Raw genomic sequence first — 21,257 nt, forward strand, 5'->3', positions numbered from 1 at the left:
TGATATTAAGTTTTCTATGAACATAATTTTGAAACTAACTATAAACTAAAGATTTAATAGTTTAATACTACCAACTACGGTGACGGTGAAAAAGAAGAAGAAGATTACTACCAAACTACCATTTACAAAAAATAAGACTGAGGATAACTACTGGAAGTAGCATGCCATTCCATTGCGAAAAGTGTGCGAGAGAGATATACCGTATTTCAGTACTTGCTATCTCACTCTAGCACTCCGCGATTGGTAGGAAATGAATGCTTCAACCAATTGCGGCGTGCTAGAGTGAGACAGCATGTACTGAGATATCATTTGTCTCTCTCGCACAATCGGCCACAATTTTCGCAATGGCATGCTACCGTCCTCCAGTAGTGCTCGAAGACATAAGATACTTTAGAAACAATGACTATTTTTTTTTGTTAATAATTTTCAAAATAAAGACAATACTTAATCTGTTCCTGCCACAAAAATGTTTATAATTCTTCATAACTCAGTCGCAAATATGTAAATCTCTTGTATTGTAACACCCTAGTATTTTTTTCTAAATTTTAAAGTTAAAAACACTAGAAGTTACTAGAAAATAATTGTGCATTGTCAAAAAGTGGATGTATGTCTTTGTAGTTTTATAAAAGATTAGTGCTTTTGTATTAGTTTAACGCAAAATATTGATTTTGTAATTATCAGTTATATATCTAATTATATTCCTTTAGATTACAAAAATAATTGGAAAATTTCTTAAAACACGTTGCTGATGAAGGTTAAAGCGTGTATATAGAGGTATTGCAAAAAATCAGCCTAGATATAAGGGAAATGAATAAAAAAAAGCACCAAAATGATCCCAATGGAGACGAGTCTTCGGAATCGTGGGATGAAAACCAAAACAGCATAGAATGTGTTCACATTAACAAAGCTGTGGACCTGCAACGAGTAAAAAAATCGTTAACTAGAACTGGATTTCAAACAGACTGTGAAGAATGTAAAAAATTACCTCCCGATAATGACATTGGAGATATAGAGTATGACCTTTCTTTATGGTTGTGTTTAAAATGTGGAAATCAAGCCTGTGGGAGAGGACGAAACAAACATGCTCTCAAGCATTATAATACGCCTCATTCGGATTCCCATGCAATGTGTGTCAACACAACCATTTGGAGTGCCTGGTGTTATGATTGTGATGATGAAGTGAATATATCATGCAAGAAAAAGTTGCAGGAAGCTATGGAATTTCTTAGGAAACAAGCAGAATCCAATAAGATCAAACAAATTAGCTCACCACATACTGATAATCGAGTAAATATAAAATAATATGATAAATATGTGTATAATGCATTGAAATATAAATCATCCTTTTTCAGATTTTAGATATAGCTACCACAATTTTACCACTCTCTACCAGTACTGGAGCTATGCCCAAACTTACAAATTCTTTCAGTTCAACCCTTCCGAGGGCTAGAGGGCTTACAAATTTAGGAAACACTTGCTTTTTCAATTCAGTAATGCAATGCCTCGGACAGACACCTTATTTGTTGGAATTACTGGATGAGACTTCAGAAGGAGGCCAATATTTTCAACTACCCGGAGGCAAAATGACTCAAGAAAATAAAGAAGTTATCGAATTACAACCACTAGATGGTAAGTAATATATAAGCAATTAAGCATTTCCAAAAAAGTTATAAAATCAATCGTTAATTACTTTTTATATACTTAATTTTACTTCTACTGATTAAGATAGATTACATTAATGTGATTAAAATTTATCTATTTTATTTATTATGAAATTTATAGACAAAGATTATTTTTGTTTAGTAGAATTGGCAGAATAATAGTTGATTTTAAAAATATATTTTATATCAAAGCATTGTTATGAAAATAACCTTATAAATATTGAAAACTTGTTTTAAATATTGTTTGGGCATAGGTTGTCCATCATTAATTTCCAGGAAAAATAATAGATAAAGTTTTTTTCAATTATGAGATGGCAGAGAACGGTTTTTATACCATACAAAAATATAGTAGAACAAAATTTTTAAAGAATATAACATTCCTTGGTAGCTGGATGAAAATAAATAGTTATAAGTGTAGAAGGTATTGACAAAATTAAAAAAGCAAATAAAATTCAAATATTTTTTATTAAATAACCTTAAGAACACGCATACAGTAGAACCGTGATTCTCCGTGATCTATGAAACCGAACACGGCACTGATAATCAAAACATTTATTTTTTATATAAAAGATGAAGCACTACATAGGTAAACATGCACAAAATCATTAAAAATGCAATTTAGGTACATTTATTTTAGTTATACTTTTTAAACAATCAACCATTTTAGTCCGAATTTACCTTTTTCTGTTTTTCTTTATTTTATGACGTATTTTACGTAAGTTTAAAATGTCGACTTACTCAAAATAGGCTAATGAATATTTGCAACTTCTGCAGATTAGAAGCGTTAGCCACAATACATGATGTTATACGGTCTTTACTGAACAAAAACACAAAATAACGCGCCACCACAAATTCCTAGACATAGCACGGATAATCCGCAACACCGGACAATCCGCACAGGGATAATCGGGGTTCTACTGTATTGGGAAACTATAACTTCTTCAAAATAATACGTCTAAACCTGTTATCTTTTATTTTTCTAAAGCCTATTTTTAATAAATTTGATTAACATTTTTTTTCAAATGGAATCCAGTAATATGTCATTGCACTAATTTCTAGAGCTGGCAAAAACCGGAAAAAAGTGAAACCGGTTAACTGGGTTCCGTAAAAACCGATTTCAGAAAAAACCGGTTAGTCGAATAGTTGCTAAAACTGGATATTCTAAAACCGGTTATTCGAATAATGGCCAAAACCGGATATCTGAAAATCGGTGCTTTGTAAAACTGATGAGATATACCATGTTATTCACATATTTTAAATTTTAAAGTTAAATCTAATGTCAAACTGCACTTGTTACTATGATTCTTCAATTTATTATTTATATAAATGGATTTGGCGGTTTGGTGTATGTGGGTGTGGGTTTTTTATCAGTCTGTGTCTGTCTCCCAGGATAAAATATAAAAATAAATTGTATTTCTCTTAATAGTTCAACCCTTCAAAGTACTATGAACTATGTAGCCTGTGTCAATAACTGCATAACACTAAGACTATATTATGGTGTTATAAGACCAGGCAATAAAGAGAAAAATATCTAGATTTTCGCGGCCCGGTTGCATTTTATTCAGAAAGACCGTCGGAAAAAAGTCCCGCCTTTTTTATTATCCGGAAGTGGCAGAAATGCATGCGAGTGCATAAAGTGCATCTAGAAGTGCATCGCATCCGAGAAACTTGCCAAAGTGCACGAAATCTAAAGTTCTCGAAATGACTGGGAAAATGTATCTCGGGGGTTTTCACGGGTGCTGATTCCGAATCTGAGGGTGAAAAATATCCCCTGTGCTCGTGGAGGTGGCGGTGGGGGGTAAGGGGTATGAAATCTAAAGTTCCCGAAATGACTGGAAAAATGGATCTCGGGGGTTTTTTGCCGGTGCTGATTCCGAATCTGACCCTGCCAAATGCGTCCGATGACTATTTCTGATTTCACTTACTGCTTATACAATATACATGTATGTGCGCGTCCTCGCTTCATCTGTCTCTTCCTCTTTTCTGGGACCCCTCCCCAAAAATTCCACTGTTATGTATAGGTACCGCCAGACAGCTGCGCGCATCCGTATACCTGAGATTCGAGAGCGTATACAGCGGGAATTTCGAAAAGCAGCATCTCAGAATATTATCGAATTTCGTGCTCTTCTCATTTTTCCCCCGGGGCCTGATTGTCATAATATATCACTAACATCACACGTTATAATTTTCTATCCCCAAAATACTCTTTATTCCATGTTACCAGTTCATGAATATTATAACCCTCCCCCTACCCCCCACCGCCCCCTCCACGAGCACAGGGGATATTTTTCACCCTCAGATTCGGAATCAGCACCCGCGAAAACCCCCGATATACATTTTCCCAGTCATTTCGAGAACTTTAGATTTCATACCCGCCCCCCTCTCCACCGCCACGAGCACAGGGGATATTTTTCACCCTCGAATTCGGAATCAGCACCCGCGAAAACCTCCGAAATCCATTTTTCCAGTCATTCGGAGAACCTTGCAATCCACGTGCCCCCCGCGCCCCCCAGGCGGCCGGAAGTCGCCCCCCGGGGGGTCGGGTGGACTGGATATATGCATATTCGAATTCTGCGTCCCCCAAAACCCCCGAGTAGAAATTTATGCGGTATTTCGTGCACTTTGGCAAGTTTCTCGGATGCGATGCACTTCTAGATGCACTTTATGCACCCGCCATGCATTTCCGCCACTTCCGGATAATAAAAAAGGCGGGACTTTTTTCCGACGGTCTTTTTGAACAAAATGCAAAAAACCGCATTAAAATCGAACCGGGCCGCGAAAATTTAGATATTTTGGGGTAAATCGTTCTTTATTGCCTGGTCTATATGTAGTTCTTGGCTATAAAGAAAGAATCCCATTATTCGGATGTTTGAATAGATTATCAAATAGTCAGTTGTTTGAATAATTGGTTATTTGAATAATCGGATATTTGAAGAATCGAATAACCGGTTTTCGGGTTTTGTAAAAATCCGAATTATCCGAAACCGGTTAACCGACTATCCAAAAAACCGATTTCAGTTGCCAGCACTACTAATTTCTAGGATATATTTTTAAATTTTATCCTACAAATTTTAAAATTATATGTATATATTTTCATTTATGTATGTGTATTATTATTTTTATATTTTTTTTGTTTAATTCCTCCTGAATTAATGTTAAAAATATGTGCAATTTGCTCCTCTTCTTAATGAATATAAAATTATTATTTTCATTACGATTTTAATAGGTTATACTCCAGTCAAATTAGATAATAAAACCTGAAAACTTGAAAAAGTTAGTAGTTGACATTTTATTGCGTTTTATGACGAGGAAAGGTGTGTAGAATGATAATATCAAAAAAGTAACTCAAAAGAAGTGACATTAAATTGGCAAATTGCAAATAAGTGGCAAATTTACGTGTTTTTTCACTTTTTTTACTGCCCACGAAAAACTAGACGATCTATTGGAAAATTAGTCATTTTATGTTGTAGGCAATTAAATTACCTACAATTTAAGGTATCTAAACCATGTGACGTCCCTTTCCTTTTGACTTACTAACTTTATTAATTAACCAATTAGATAATTTTTGGTTTTAACTATTAATTGCAATTGTCACTGCCATTCCTACTTGGATGCCAATTTTGTGATGCTTACTTGACAAAAAACTCTATCGGCAGCCGGAGGCGGTGAGTGACACCACAGGAACGTAATCCGGATTATATTTTATATATTTTAACCTATAGCCTCACCCTCAGTTTAGAGTAAGTACTAAGGCAGCTACAGTGAAGAAAGTTTAATGAAAGTTTAATTCCAAGGGTCTGTTATATTTCTTTTATTGTAATTATAACCAAAAGTAGTTTTCTTCATGTGCTGTTAATGCCTTCTCAAATGAATGGAATTATCAGTGTATATCGCAAAAAAATACTAGATCCTTTACCAATCGTAATTTTGTCAATTTTACCAACATTTAAGATGAATACAACTAGAAGTGTTTCTACTAGATTTATTTATATTTATTATTATTTATATATTACTAAGGCCTATACAAAAATCTTTCTATATACCTCTTGTAAGAAATTGAAACAATCAAAAGCAAAGTCAGTTTTAGTTATAATTATTATAAATAAATACAAAATAATTTACAATGACTAAATAAAAATCCTACTCGGTTTATTCGGTGCTGAAAATAAATATCACATTGGAATTTACATTTGTTTAACAATAAGCAGTCTAATAATTAAAAATCGGTAAGCAGTAAACAAAATCGGTGCTGTTAGATATATTTGTTAGTAAACAATCTAATAATCAAAAATCGGTAAACAATAAATAATATATTCAATTGTAGTTTTGGTCAGTACTATAAATAAAATGTTTAATAATTCAAAGTAGTTACCAACATATATACCTGTTCCAAATGACCCTGAAAATTATGGGTTAATATAAATCTACACATAAATTCTATTCAGAGGTTTCTAGCAAACAACAGAAATTAAGTGTTGTTACCAGCCAAGGAGAAAGCATAAGTAGTGCAGTACAACAATGTTATAAATAAGCAAATGTTAATCAAGGAAAGGGATATTTCGGTTGAAAAGAGGCAAAGTCTATAGGAGGTGCACGTTCAGTTTGGTTATGGTACAACCAGAACTTAACGTCTTCCACTGGCAATGTTCTATACGGCCAATTGGCAGTTTCAGTTAATATGACATACAACGTTTCTCAAACGAGGGTGGTATTTCTCACAGCCAAAGCCGCTGCCTGACAACGCCGCTACTGTACAACTGTGGGACAAATTTCTCCCAGAAGTGGTGTTCTTCACACCCAACTGGCTAGGTGTATCCTAGCACTTAATGTCTTCCACTGGCAGTGTTCTTTACAGTTTACCAGCGGTTCTGATTAATGTGGTACACAACATTCGTCAAACGAGGGCTGTGGATAATCTAAATTACTATAAAATGGTTAAAAATGTTATTTAAATTATTATTTATAATACGAGTCATGCTAATATGTCACTGACAATGTTTTACATATCTGCCCCACTTACAAACTGCCTGTTAAAAACTACCATGAGCAGATCAAGTAAAAGAGGTTACAGTCTTCCACTGTAACAGACATTATATTAAGAGTTAGAAAATGTTAAATATTTATGACAAAAAAAATATTTCTCCAATTAAATTCGTATTGAAGTGTACCTAATTCTTAACTTCATATATTTTTATGGTCTGTAAAGTAACGAAAAATTGTGCTGTGGCTTGAAAATTTTTTTCTAATTGTAATGATAGGTGTTTTGGAAAAGTGGAGACCACTCACAGCAACATTAGCACAAACTTTGAGCGAACTTCAAAGTGGTAGGGCTGAGGTATACAACCCTAGAATGCTGCATTCGAGACTTGTCAGTAAAATGCCCCAGTTTGGAGGGGGAGATCAGCATGATTCGCATGAATTGTTACGTCACCTTTTGGAAGCTGTACGGGAAGAGGACTTGAGACGATATAAATCTGTAATTTTGGAAAAGTTAGGTCAGTAATTTCACAAATTTTATTATTAACCAAAAACTAAATTGTTAACTTCTGCTTTATTTTGCTTATAATTTTTTGAATGACACTAATTGAGAAATATAGAATCATCTAAAACTTTACTAACGACATTTTCTTAGTGTGACGTGTATGTGTGGTGTGTTTTATTTACTAAACATTTTTGAACAGGCTTCAATTGTAAGACAGATCCCGCCACTGTCGAAGGGGAGCAAAAGAAAATCATCAAGTTCTATGGACAACAGGCATCCGAAATGCTATTACCAACTGAGCAAGTATTTAGGGGTGTTCTGGTAAGCACTCTACAGTGCCAAATATGCGAGCACACTTCACATCGTGACGAATTCTTCCTGGATTTAAGGTAATGCAAAAAAAATCATGTTTAAATTTGTCTTTTGATTTTTTTTCTCTTATTTTTAGTTTACCAATATCCGAGAAACAACTTCCACCTCTGCTAAGGCGCAAGGCTGAAGAAATAGAAGACAATAAACCTTCCAAACATCAAACCAAGAAAGAGAAAAGAGCAGAAAGAAAGAAAAATAAAAAGCAAAAAGGTCACAGGAATTTGGTTAACAATTTCCAAAATAATCAACTGTCGTCTGCCGATCCTAGCATGGATAATAAGTCTGACAGTGAATCTGATGCCGATGTTGAAGATAACATTGAGGTACGTGAAATACTTTAATAATTTTTCATCAAAATTTTAGTTCTAACAAATTTAACTCAAACTTTTCAATAAAGTCCATACAAATCATTTTACTTTATATACTATATTATATAAATTATTATGGTATAAAAATTATAATGATGTTATCCTAAAATTTTTCTAATCTGTTTTTTAATTATTACAAATATTCTGTACTTTATTTATGCGTATCGCACAGGGTGCTGGCAGTATAAGTGCTGCCTTATGTGAATAAGTTCTATACAGCATTGGTTCAAATGGAACTTTACAGGTCAAAATCCAAGTTTTCAAAATTAAAATAGAATACAATAATAGCAAAAAGCATAATAATAGTTTGCTTTTCCAAATATCACTATTTTATGCTAAACTACAGAGTGTGGCTATTAAGTTTTAAGACAGGTCAGAAAATAAACGTAAAATTCGAATACGAATGTAAAATTTCTATGCCATAGATCAGCGGTCGGCAACTGGCGGACCGCGGAGGGTAAAAAATTGGACTGGCAAAAATTTTTTTAAAGTATTTAAAGTATACATTACTAAAATAAATTATTTAAAAATATATTTCAATACGTCTGTGCCACCCTTATAATTTTTTTAGTATTTTACAATTGCGTGACAGATTTGATATCTTAATGGTTAGTAGGTAGATTAAATACATAATTGCTATGCTGTGTAGCGCAAGAGAGTGCATTGGACAGTGAGGGCAGAAGGGAACAAGCTGGCTGTGAAATGATCACGTTATCTTTCGGGTGGGTGTACTCGGCGGCGGCGACCTTTGACATAGAAGCGGTGCGTCGGCATACACTTTGATACGGAAGTAACTTCTTTGCGGTGCGTCGACACGCGTTTTGTGTCGGGCAACGGTATTTTTATAAAGAACGAATCTAAATAAAATAGACAAATAGTTGTTGCGATCTCGTATGGAGTGGAGCTTTAATTAATCTGTTTTGTTATTGTCGACTGTCGAGGCTTATAACTGTTTTTTATGAATCCTAAAAAGCGTAAAGTTGATAGTGAAAATAGGAAATTTTTGACTGAGTGGACTGAACAATATTGTTTTACGCTGCCTGATAGACCTGGAGCTGTTCCAGTTTGCCTCATATGCAACAATGCTCATATGCTCTTGTTATTAAAAGTGCCAATTTAAAACAACACTAAGAAACATCTCATCAGCAGTTCCATAAAAATTTTCCTTTAGGTAGTGAAACGCGTTAAGAAAAACTCTAGGCATAGCTTCTTACAAAAAAAGCACTGGCCTAGTTCGCTCTATGAGTGAGCAAAAAAAATCTGCAGAGGCAGCATTGCATGTATGTTGGATGCTTAATAAACACCAGAAGCCATTTTCAGACTCTGAGATAGTAAAAAAATGTATGTTGAAAGTGGCCGAGGCACTTTTTGAGGAGAAAAAGGATGTTGTTGCCACAATTCCAGGTATTTCATTGTCGGCAAGAAGCAATACAGAAAGAACTGAAATTTTGGCTGTAGACAATAAAAGTAGTTTGCTCGAACTTCTGCAGAAGGCGCCTTGCTACGCTATAGCATTGGATGAATCATGTGAAATTGTTGATGAAAAAAGAAGAATTTAGGGATGAATTGCTAGTAATATTGCCGTTTAAAGACAAGACTCGCGGAGAAGATTTATTCAAAACATTTGATGACTTCATGACAAAATCAAAACTCAGTTATGATAAAATGGTGTCTCTTTCAACTGACGGGGCCCCAGCGATGATCAGCAAAGAAAAGAGACTAGTAAACAGAATCAAGGATAAGAATGCTGGGCTACTCTGTTATTAGTGCATAATTCACCAGGCAGCCCTTTGTGGAAAACTTAGTGCCACTCTGAAAAAAGTAATGGACAGCTTGATCATGTTGATTAATTTTATGAGGTCTCATTCTACTCTTCAGCACAGACAGTTCAAAGAGTTTCTATCTGAATGTGATTCGGCGCATCTGACTTACTGCAATACAACAATGTTCGTTGGCTAAGCAAAGGTCAAGTGATTGAACGTTTTTGGCAAATAAAAGAAGTGACCTCATTCTTAGACAATTTGGATGTACAAGAAGTAAGAAAGCATTTGGAGTTCCTGGCAAACGAACGCAATATGCTAGCTGTGGCTTTTCTGAAAGACATTCTGAAATATTCAAATGCACTCAATACCGAGCTACAAGGAAATGGGAAATTAATATGTGACCCGATACAAAGTCTGTCTTCTTTCCGTCGCAAGCTGGATACATTTTAAAAAGGCATTACAAGTCAAGAATTTATTCACTTTCCAACAGTTCTTGAATATATAAATAATTCTGAAATAGACATTGCAGTATTTTCAAATTTTTTATCAGATCTTAGGAAGGAATTTGTAGCAAGATTTCAGGACTTTGCAGAGATAGAGACGTCGCAATTCTTAAAATCGCCTTTTACAATTTCTCCAGCTGCAGAATGGACTGATGTGGCTGCGAAGTTGTTTCATCTTTCAAAACCTTTACTACAAATGGAGATAATAGACTTGCACTAAGACATTTCCTTGCAAATGTATAAAACTTCATCTACCGAAGAATTTTGGGGTAAACATGTCCCAGAAAAATATGGAAATTGCAAAAAATTAGCCAATTACCTGGCTACTATGTTTGGCCCCACATGTTTGTGATACTTCATTTTCAAAAATGAATTTTTTGAACAACCAATATCGTTCAAGATTAACGGCCGCCCACCTTGAAGACACTTCGCATAAGCTGCTCCCTGCTTCGCATAAGCTGCTCCCTGCATAAACCTAACGTTAAAATACTGGCTCGAAACTGCAAGTGTAATTTCTCCCATTTTTGAATAAAAATATGCCTATTGTATTTCATATTATTTTGTGAGTGCAAATAAAAATACAAAATTAGTAAAGAATATGAGTTTTTTTTATGGACCGCGTTAAAAATTTTCAAAAGTATCCGGACTCCACCTAAAATTACTTGCCGACTCCTGCCATAGATTAATACATTGTCAATTCTGTTGGAAGATGTTCCATTGAAACTCGTTAAAATATGTGGTATGGTATTTATATGGTGGAGCTCCTCTTTTTCTAACTGTTATTAAACATTTAAACACTGCACATTAGATTGGAAGAAAAGTTTGTTTTTTAGTACTTATGTATAGTTACTACCACCTCTTACACACGGGTGTTGTTTTACGGGTTGGTAGCCGACCGTCAGACTTGCCGGCAATGTTTTGGTGTGTAAAGATGTATTTAACTATGTGTAATTTAAAATTCAGACAGTTGTTTTGCCGATCATTTTAAATGCTGATCGGCAAAATACCGTCCGTGTGTAAGTGTAATGACATATTAGGCGGGAAACCGCAAAAACGCTAAAACTAGCGGCGTGCTTAAAAACCGCCAGCAGTGTAATATCAATGCCCAATGACATATTACGTGCCCGCCTGCCGCTGCGATCGGCGGCAAACTGTAGTTCGCGCCTTGTCGGTGGCGAAGCGATTTGCGTTTTGTGGTTTGGGCAGAGGAAACATACACAAACTAACGGCTGATGACAAATTGTCTACTGAACCGCTGCGGTTTGCGATTTGCAGCTCAGTGTGTTTCGTGATTTTGACAAGGACTCTGCGGGATCATGTTCACAGAAGTTCATCGAATGACGCAATTGACATGCGATAGTACTTAAAAAAAAATATCGGGGTGCTTTCTAATGTCTTCAAAAAATTTTGGGCATTTCCTCGAACGTACATTGTTATACGGGTGCACTGACTGCATATCTGCGAATTCGTGTTTTTTTCAACAGACCTTCAGCTTTAGCAGCACAAGCAGTTACTATATTAACAAAATGTACTACCTCCATGCTACAAAGCTAAACCACAACTGATGACAAAAGGAGAATGTGACCCTCCAGGTCCCATCCCCCTGCCGCGCCGCCGAGCGATTGTGCGGTATGTCATCACACAGAAAAGCGGTTTTCATTTCCGCCGCTTTTGGCTTTTTGCGGTTTCCCGCCTAATATGTCATTACACTAAGAGGCATAATGATCATACATATGCTGTTATCATTTCAAATAGAAAAACTTTAGGTTTATTTTTTAAATATCTTTGGAATGGATAAAACGTAGTTGCATAAAACTTTTGTGTTTATTTTTTCTTACACGTACTGAATGTACCTATACAGTGGACACCCTATAGATAGTCAGTAATGTGTTGTTTTCAGGATTCTGCCTTGAATAACGTTCAAGCAGATGATATTCCAAAGGGTATGGAGTCAGGTTACAATTCCGATAAGGTAGACAATAGTAGCCCCGATTCAAACAATCGAAATGGGTCTCCGGAAATGAGAGTGGACGATAGTGGAGTACCAAGCCCAATTATCGGCATGCTCAGTATTTCTCCAGGTACTCCGGAAAACAGTGCGTCCTCAAGCGAAACTAATATCGATATGAGCAGCCCTGTGTGCGGTAACAATAGCCCTAATGAGGAGTAAGTTTGTCCATTAAATAATAATTAACATGATTTTATGCAACAGTACGTTTCAGCATTACCGAAGAATTTGAAAGACCCGAATCAAGATTAGCCTTCGTAACAAACAAAAATATCGATCTCAAGGTAGATCTGGAAAAACTTAGTTTACTCAATGATGGTGATTCTCATAAAGTGAAAGCTTTCAACCATGACGAACTAGATAATTTGGAGGGTGCTTGCGGTCCCATCGAACAAGAAGATGAAAAGGTTTGTGAATTTGGCACTGACCTTTATTTAAAATTACTGGCGTACTAGTTTATCTAAATAGGGACAATTCCCTTTTTTTTTTCTTTTTTGTAATATTTTCAAAGGATTTGTACAGATTAACGTATATTTAACCTTTTCTTGTTTGTTCTTCCATATTACTAATGGACATACAAAATTTCAGATTTTTTTTAATCACTTAATTCTGGTTTATCATATTTACAGTTAAACAATTAACCCTATAGTTGGCACTGCCAACATAGCAGAATATGACAGAATTATCAATGTAGAGAGTGAGTCCAAAAACAGCCCGAAAATCGCCCATTTTGGCAAACTTGTAATTCGTTAAATATTTTGTGCTAAGTTATTGTATATCATTATGTATGTTAGTGATAAAGTTTCAAGATGAGTTCAGCTTTGGTTTTGGAGGTAAGAGTGATACATGTCACAGTGACGGCTTGTGACTGAGAATAGGTGAAGCATATTCATTGATTGACTAAAAGGAAAATTTTCCAACGGCTTTAAATGAATCTGGAAATTTTTTGTTGTATTTACTGAAAAACTGACGTTCGTAAGAAGGATTTTCATTTAGAATTTATAAAAAATAGAAATATTGGTTCGGCTTCTGGACTTCTGCGAACATTAACACACACCGTACATGTATGTTCCAAAGATGCTTTGTGGTTACGACAGCCTCGCATGACTCCCAATATTGTTAAATCCCCCCCCTTATTCCACACGCCCGACTTTTTTTTTAAATAAACACTTCCACACAACCACATATACTCCGAATACCATTCATTCTGAAACTTCCAAATGCACACATTAATGCACATTAACGCGCACCGTACATGTATGTTCCAAAGAAGCTTTGTAGCTACAACAGCTTCGCGTGACGTTCCCAAAATTGTTAAATTGTCCTTCACGCCCGACATTACACCCACAATTAAACAACATACAGAAAAGTTTTTTTAAATAAACACTTCCACACAACCACTTATACTCTGAATACCATTCATTCCAAAACTTCCGAACGTACACTTTGTCCTTTGACTTCCCCTTTTTTCCATATCGAGAGAATAAGGCACAAGTCTCTCCCAATTTAAAAAATCCATTTTGTCCTCAATTTTCCATCTGGAAAATGGCGTTTCCAATAAAATACATACTGAATCATACATAGGAAATATTTCTACAATTATACAAAACAAATATTAATTCAGAACCGTTATAATCGTACACTGGACGACGCGTATCGTACAAACTGTTTAAAGGCAGGCGATGAGCGATGCTAATGCTGATTCAATATCCGCGACACTCCTTCCCCCATGCCGCAGTTTACTCCCATGTTGGCCACCTCGTTGCCATGACAACAGCCGTAAACAACAAGAGAAGTGGAATACAGACTGATTTCGATCTGCTTCACTTGCGTACACGTTGTATGGTACAAGGTTGATGTTCGCGCTCAACGAAGGCAATGTTTTTTTAGAAGGCGTTCACCGACAACTATTCTGTTTATTTCTGCGTATTAAACAAACACAATACATTTTCAATATAGAACTATACCTAAATTATAAAATTTATATAAAATTAAAATAATTTTAAATTGCACAACCAAACGGAAATTTTAAGTGAAGTGATGCGTCACTTGCGTCACCTGACGAGCCGCCACTGACGTGTCATAATACTCATGATCTTATGTATCAAGCTTAAACTTTAAACCTTTAAGATTCAATGTTTTTTAGATGGCCTATCATCAAGGTCAAGGTGGTTACTTAGGCTTTTGGGGTTGCTGATTATGAATCTGAACTCAGAATTTCAAAATTCAAGATGGCGGACAAAATTTTTGAAATTGAACCAAGTTCGACCAAATTGGGTATATCGGGGTTTTCGGAGTCGCTGATTACGAATCCGAGATGAGATTTGCAAAATTCAAAATGGTGGATCCAAGCTAATGGTCAAAATTTAAAAAATCAATGCAATGCTATCAAGTCTTCGTCTTTTTGGGTTATACTTCATTCATAAATTATTAATAGTCGATAAAGTCAGAATGTTCAAAAACTTCATTTTTTAATATTTTTTGAATTTTACAACCGAGATAAGTTATAGAAGAAGGCATTTTTCTGAACTAATTGCAGAGTGAAAATAATCTAAAAAGATTGACCAAATTGGTTGAATAGAAGAAAAAAAAGTTTAATTAAATCAAAGCCTATAAGCAAAAATACCTAAATCTAATTATACTATTAGAGGAGAAAGAGTAATCAGGGTTCTTCAGAGGTGCTCGCTGGAGCTCCAAGTGAAAAGTGCTCGGGCGGCCAGTTGCGCAAACCTTTATATTTTTTCAAGCACAACTCTCTTGCAGGCAAACACGCCACCCATCATCCCCCGCGGTGCTAGATTGTTAGATTCGTAATGAGCAACCCCGAAAACCTAAGTAACCACCTTGACCTTGATCTAAAAACCAGTGAATCTTAAAGGTTTAAAGTGATATGCTCGATACATGAGATCACGAGTATTTTGACATGTATCACTGATATCTCCAAAACCAAAGCTGAACTCATCTTGGAACTTTCTCAGTAACACGTTCTAATGATATACAATAACTCAGCACAAAATTTTTAATGAATTACGAGTTTGCCAAAATGGCCGATTTGCGGATTCACTCTTTATCGAAAATTCCTGATTCTGAAGCTTTCAGTAGAAATGTCATCATTCCACCTCTTTATTATTATTTTGAAAAACCCCAATGAAAATAATTAATAAATAAAACTAAAATTATTCTATTTTATTTTACACTATTTTATATACATTTATATTTTGTAACTATTGCTTGTGCATAGTGAGGGTCTGATTCTAAACAATTAAACAATATGTTCCACATATTTTATACATTTGCAAGATAATTCTTTTTTTTTTGTTTGAACTAAGTATAAAACATTTTGAGACATACGGTAAAAAATTACACAAAATAACCAAAATTTTTTCATTTTGTAAAGAAAAGCTTTTTTCCGTAAATTGAAATAAATAAATTTAAAAAATTAAACGTGTAGAGAATGCGATTATAGTAAAGAGTGTCCCAAATGGAACACAGGATTTTGCATGAAAAAAAAAGGTTTTTACAAGTTTTTAAAGCATAGACATTACCTTTAAATATGAGGATATTGGACAGTTATCCTCCTTTACTCATTCGGCATACTCGACTTCTTTTGTTGATAACTCACCGAATTTCTGCCTTTAATGCCAGGAATGGTATTCATTTGAGCAGAATAGACCAGTGGCTGCTCGCCAGGTGACACAAGTGACGCACCGCTTCACCTAAAATTTCCGTTTGGTTGTGCAATTTAAAATTATTTTATATAAATTTTATAATTTAGATATAATCCTATATTGAAAATGTATGTGTGTTTGTGTTGTATTAAACTACGGCATGGCAGAACGAGTGACGTGGAAATTGGAGCAGCGTTGTCATCGGCGTCATCGCCCATCGCCTGCCTTTGCCTTTAAACAGTTTATACGATACGCGTCGCCCAGTGCAGGATTATAACGGTTCTTAGTTAATATTTGTTTTGTAACGGGTTTTTCAATAAGGGCGGGTCGATGTTGATATGGAATAAAACAAGTTGTGTGTGAGATATCAACGGAATTCTTTTTTTATTTGAAAGGTCTATGTATGCCATTATGTATGGAATGTGACATCATTCAAATGTCCACCGCAGCTCTGCATGGTAGCACGGATCCAAGAGGTCCAATTTTGAATGACTTTGCTGCATAGATCCGGCTGAATTTGAGCTATGGCCTGGGTTATGGTGACTTTAAGGGCATCGGTCGATTATGGCTTATTGGCATAGACCTGCGACTTCAGAAAACTCCATGGTCAAATCGCACGATCTTGGTGGCCAATTCACGTTACCTCTGTGAGAGGTAACCATACCCTTAAATCGTTCATGCAGAATACCCATTGAGACAGTCGCTGTGTGGCACGTAGCGCCGTCCTGTTGGAACCACATGTTGTCCACGTCCATTTCGTTCAATTTGGGCCAAAAGAAAGTGGTGATCATTGATCTGTAGCACTCACTGTTGACGGTGATGGCCTCACCGACGTCATTTTCGAAGAAGAACGGACTAATGATGCCGCCGGCCCAAAATCCGCACCAAACAGTAATTTTTTGTGAATGCATTGCCACCTGGTGAACCTCGTGTGGGTTAGTGTCGTCCCATATACGGCAATTTTGCTTGTTAACATAGCCATTAATCCAAAAATGCACCTTGTCACTAAAGATGATTTTTCGGTCAAAATTGGGGTCCTCTTCCAAACGTTCCGAAGCCCAGTCAGCGAACAAACAACGTTGTCTATGGTCATTAACTTGTAACTCCTGGGTCAGTTGGATCTTGTACGAGTGCAGGCCCAAGTCCCAACGCAAAATTCGCCAAGTTGAAGTCTGCGAAAGTCCGAGGTCTTGTGCACGGCGAGGAATAGACTGCCTTGGGTTCTCCTGCACAGTTTCACGGACAGCGGCGATGTTCTCGGCCGATCTGGCATTCCTTTGACGTACGGGTGTTGGTTGATTGTTTACCGAACCGGTTGTCTCGAATTTGGCCACCAAACGTTAAAGAGTTTGATAATAAAATTTTATCAGTTGAATCGTGTAACTTGACATGATGATTTGGCATCAGCAACATATTTGACAGATGCCGAAAAAAAAAACATAGCCGCCATAGACTGTCAACATCGACCCGCCCTAATTGGAAAACCCTTTATAATAATTGTAGAAGTGTTTCCTATGTATAATTCAGATGGAAAATTGAGGACAAAAAGGATTTTTTAAATTATGAGAGACCTGTGCCTTATTCTCTCGATGTGGAAAAAAGGGGAAGTCAAAAGACAAAGTGTACGTTCGGAAGTTTCGGAATGAATGGTAGTCGGAGTATAAGTGGTTGTGTGGAAGTGTTTATTTAAAAAAACTTTTCTGTATGCCATGTTTAATACTTGTAATGAATTTTCACGATCTTCTTTTGCTCATTCCTTGTATAATGCACCATTTTGTCTAATTGCAACATTGTTACTACAACATGTGGCAATGCACAATGCTGCCAACTCTTCGGAATGAAAATAGCGCACAATTCAAATCTTGCGTTACTTTTGGGACACTTTTTAATTTAAATTCTGTCTGAAACCTGTCAAAATTAGATTTTTTCATTTGTATAATTTTTTTTAAAATTTTAATTTAAACTGTTAGATGGAGGAAGATGACTACGAAGATGACGCCAGTTTATGGTCTGGAACGATATCCGCCAGATACCAGTGCGAAGAAGGGGAGTGTTCAGTGCAATCCTGCCTTAACCAATTTACTGAGTGTGAGTTGATGGTTGGTAACAATAGAGTGAGTTGTGAGTTATGTACAAAGCGACATGGGGGTCCCGACAAGAAGACTGTCTACACTGACGCTTCCAAACAGCTCCTAATCTATAATCCTCCGGCGGTACTTATTTTACATTTAAAACGATTCCAAGTAAGTGTTTACGTTTCCTCTTATTTTTTTTAACAAAATACTCGTCTTATTCTTAAACAGTAAAAAAAAAATTATCATAGAAATATTAGTAAAACACATTTAAATGTGATGTGTAAACAGGATGTCCCATGAATTTCCTTGTTTCTAATTGGACCACCTTAAAGAAGCAATTGTGTCAATCAAAATAGGACATTCAGTATCTCAAAAAGATAATTTTTCATGAATAAGGAAACATACCACATTTTTGTCACACCTTGTACTTAATTTGTGTTAATTTTAAGATGAGATTTTTTCAATCCCATTGACATTCGTCAGCAAGGTTTTTGTCTGATCAAAAGTTAGGTTGTGGTAGAAGAGTAACACCTGAATAACACCCTGTATATTTCTCTATTTATTTTTTCTCTTAGGTTTATAGATTTAGATCCGCAAAAGTGTCGAAGTTTGTGAAATTTTCAACATTGCTGGACTTGGCTCCGTTCTGCTCAAAAAGATCTCAGTACTTGCCTACATTTGAAGCTGGTCAAACGAAGGTGCTCTACTCGCTGTACGGTGTGGTCGAACATAGCGGTTCCATACACGGGGGCCATTACGTGGCTTATATTAAAGTACGCCCACCGTTAGAAGAAAATAGTTACAGGTGGCAGTTTCTGCCGAAGAATCAGAAGGAAAAAACGGCAAATTCCCCAAAAGGTGCCCTAGGTGAACCAGACGTGCCGCCGGGTAAATGGTACTATATAAGTGACTCTTTCGTTAATGAGGTTTCAGAGTCTAAAGTTTTAGGAGCGCAAGCTTATTTACTGTTTTACGAGAGAATATTGTAATTTTTCCCTAGTGTTTTTAAATAAATGTTTTTATTTATATTAATTTTGAATTAAACGTTTGATGAAAGTTTGGAATTCAGAAAAATCCACATAGAATTAACAGGTTTATTTATGTAGGATATTATTTGTAGACTGATTTACTATTTATCATGTCTGGGTTTTCAATTAGTATAATATAGAGCTTTTTTAAATGTTTTTATGATACTATGGAAGAAATTAAGCATCAAGTTATGCAATTTTTAATTCAAAAAACCGTTTGAAATGCTTGCGAATAAAGTAATTAATATTTCAATTAAAAAATATTGCCGATAATTCACTTTTATAATTTGTAAAATGTTCATACCTCCTTTTTGTGTATTAAAATTTTAAAAATGTATGAATCACAGTAAACATTTAAATAATGTTTTTTGTACTATAATGGTTGATCCCTTCCCAGTTTGTTCCTATTTTAGTAATAATATCTATGAATTTCCATATCGACGCGAAACTAAATAATTTGTGATGTAGAATTTAACACAATACAGTTTTCATGGGTCCGTTTGTAACCAATGTTCCCTCTAATTTTTTCACTGACTGCGCTACAAAAGTATATGGGAGCAAAAATGTTCAAAACGTTTCATTCAATGTTTGAATGTCAAAGGGCGATTTCAAAAACTTTTTTATCCCTCTAAATTTTATTTTTTTTTTTGTGAAATTTCGATTTTTGCCATTTTTAGACACAATTCTTTTATAAAATTGAAATTTTTAAAAATGATGTCCACTGTGCGCAGAAGACAAAAACGGCTGCGCAACTTTCAAAAAATTTGTGCTCCGCCGCGCACATGTGCATCTTATAGGAAACTTTGTAACTCTACAAGTAGTGGAGTAAAGGTAACTTAAAAATATGCATTCTTTCGGAATAATTAGCAGAGCCTTGGATTTTATAAAACCTTTTGCAATCGCCTTGAAATGACTTATAGAAAAAAGTTATAAACTTATATTTGCACGCTAATTATTATTTAATTGTTTAAACAATAAAAAATGGTTTTTCAAAGATTATTTTAAATAAATCAAAAAATTTCAAACCAATTCAATCAAATTGATACTATAGGGATTTTCGAGGTCACTGAATAAGAATATAATGTTAAAAAATAAAAATTCAAAACGGCTGATCCAATATTGCCGACTTTTTTAAACAATTTGTTAAAAATTGACAATTTTCAAAGCAATTTTAATCAAGTTGATATTATAGGGGTTTTCGAAGTCGCTGATCAAGAATATTATATCAGAAAAAAAAATTCTAAATGGCTGATCCAGTATGGCCGACTTTTTAAAAAAATGTATTGAAAAATCACAAATTTCAAAGTAAATTTAGTTCAATTGACATTATAGGTGTTTTTGAGGTTTCTGAACAAGAATATTATATCAAAAAATGGAAATTCAAAATGGCTGTTCCAATATGGCCGACTTTTTTAAACAATTTATTTAAAGATTGCATTTTCAAAGCAATTTTACTCATATTTTTAGGATTTTTCAGGTCATTGAACAAATATAAAATGAAATCAATTCGTTAAATTTTAAAGAAATTTGGGTATGATTAGGGTTTTGCAAAAAGTTATGGGATTCTTAATTAACAAATTTATTAAATATGAAAAAGTATTTGCATATTAAAAATAGAAATATAAAAAAATAAGAATATTCAATTTTCATTCTTTTGAATCGTAAGTTCTGGCAATTGTCGTTCTTCTTCGAAAAATGCTTGGCAATTGAGACAATCAGTTTCGGAATAATTAGTGCATGCTATGGTGTAAAGTATACCTGCCTTCTGGCAACCGCAATTATTAGCACAGCCACTTTTGCATCCGCAAAAAATCATTTTGAGAAGTTCACTTGGTGGTGGATCTTGAGTTATAAAAGTTGGAGTCATACCCGAATCCTCTTGTTTCCAACCCCAGTCTTCTGCTTGCAATTTTTTGTCAAGCCAAGCCTGCACTTGGAGCATATGTTCTCTCTAACCCTTTCTAATATTCAAAAATATAATTCTCGAATCACGAGAATGAATTACATTACGAGATAAACTTCTACTACATAATTTCATCATGAAAAAGTACAGGTAAAACTGAATCTCGCGACAATTTGTTGAAAAACCATATTTTTCCATATTTTATACAATATAGTAACAAAAAAATTTTTGTTAATTGATTATACTTTTTTTAAGATCATAGTTTGAAATAGATTGGTTAAACAAGCAAAAAAACATTTTTTTTTTAACTATTAAAGTTTTTAACAAGAAATTTCATCATTTTAGAACAAACATTTTTTTTTGTTTTTCTTTAAATTTTATTATAAATTCAACGTTTTAAATAAAACAAAATGGACCATCTTAAAG

At 34.9% G+C, this 21,257-nt stretch overlaps 1 protein-coding gene across 2 annotated transcripts; it reads left to right on the top strand.

Annotated features, from left to right (window-relative positions):
- Window positions 1–579: 579 nt before the first annotated feature.
- Window positions 580–19,194, top strand: LOC108914962 (ubiquitin carboxyl-terminal hydrolase 16). Of its 2 annotated transcripts, none has more exons than XM_018720900.1 (9): window positions 580–1,287; window positions 1,353–1,629; window positions 6,920–7,156; window positions 7,343–7,532; window positions 7,592–7,838; window positions 12,050–12,315; window positions 12,372–12,564; window positions 17,796–18,068; window positions 18,476–19,194. In XM_018720900.1, exons 1-9 carry the CDS (start codon window positions 808–810, stop codon window positions 18,887–18,889), a joined length of 2,577 nt encoding a protein of 858 aa, XP_018576416.1. In that variant the 5' UTR covers window positions 580–807; the 3' UTR covers window positions 18,890–19,194. The 2 variants fall into 2 exon arrangements, with proteins under 2 accessions (XP_018576416.1, XP_018576417.1); XM_018720901.1 differs by having other exon boundaries at window positions 7,361–7,532.
- Window positions 19,195–21,257: the final 2,063 nt, after the last annotated feature.

Source organism: Anoplophora glabripennis, unplaced genomic scaffold, assembly GCF_000390285.2.
Source record: "Anoplophora glabripennis isolate ALB-LARVAE unplaced genomic scaffold, Agla_2.0 scaffold661, whole genome shotgun sequence".
In the NCBI taxonomy this organism is placed as follows: domain Eukaryota; kingdom Metazoa; phylum Arthropoda; class Insecta; order Coleoptera; family Cerambycidae; genus Anoplophora; species Anoplophora glabripennis.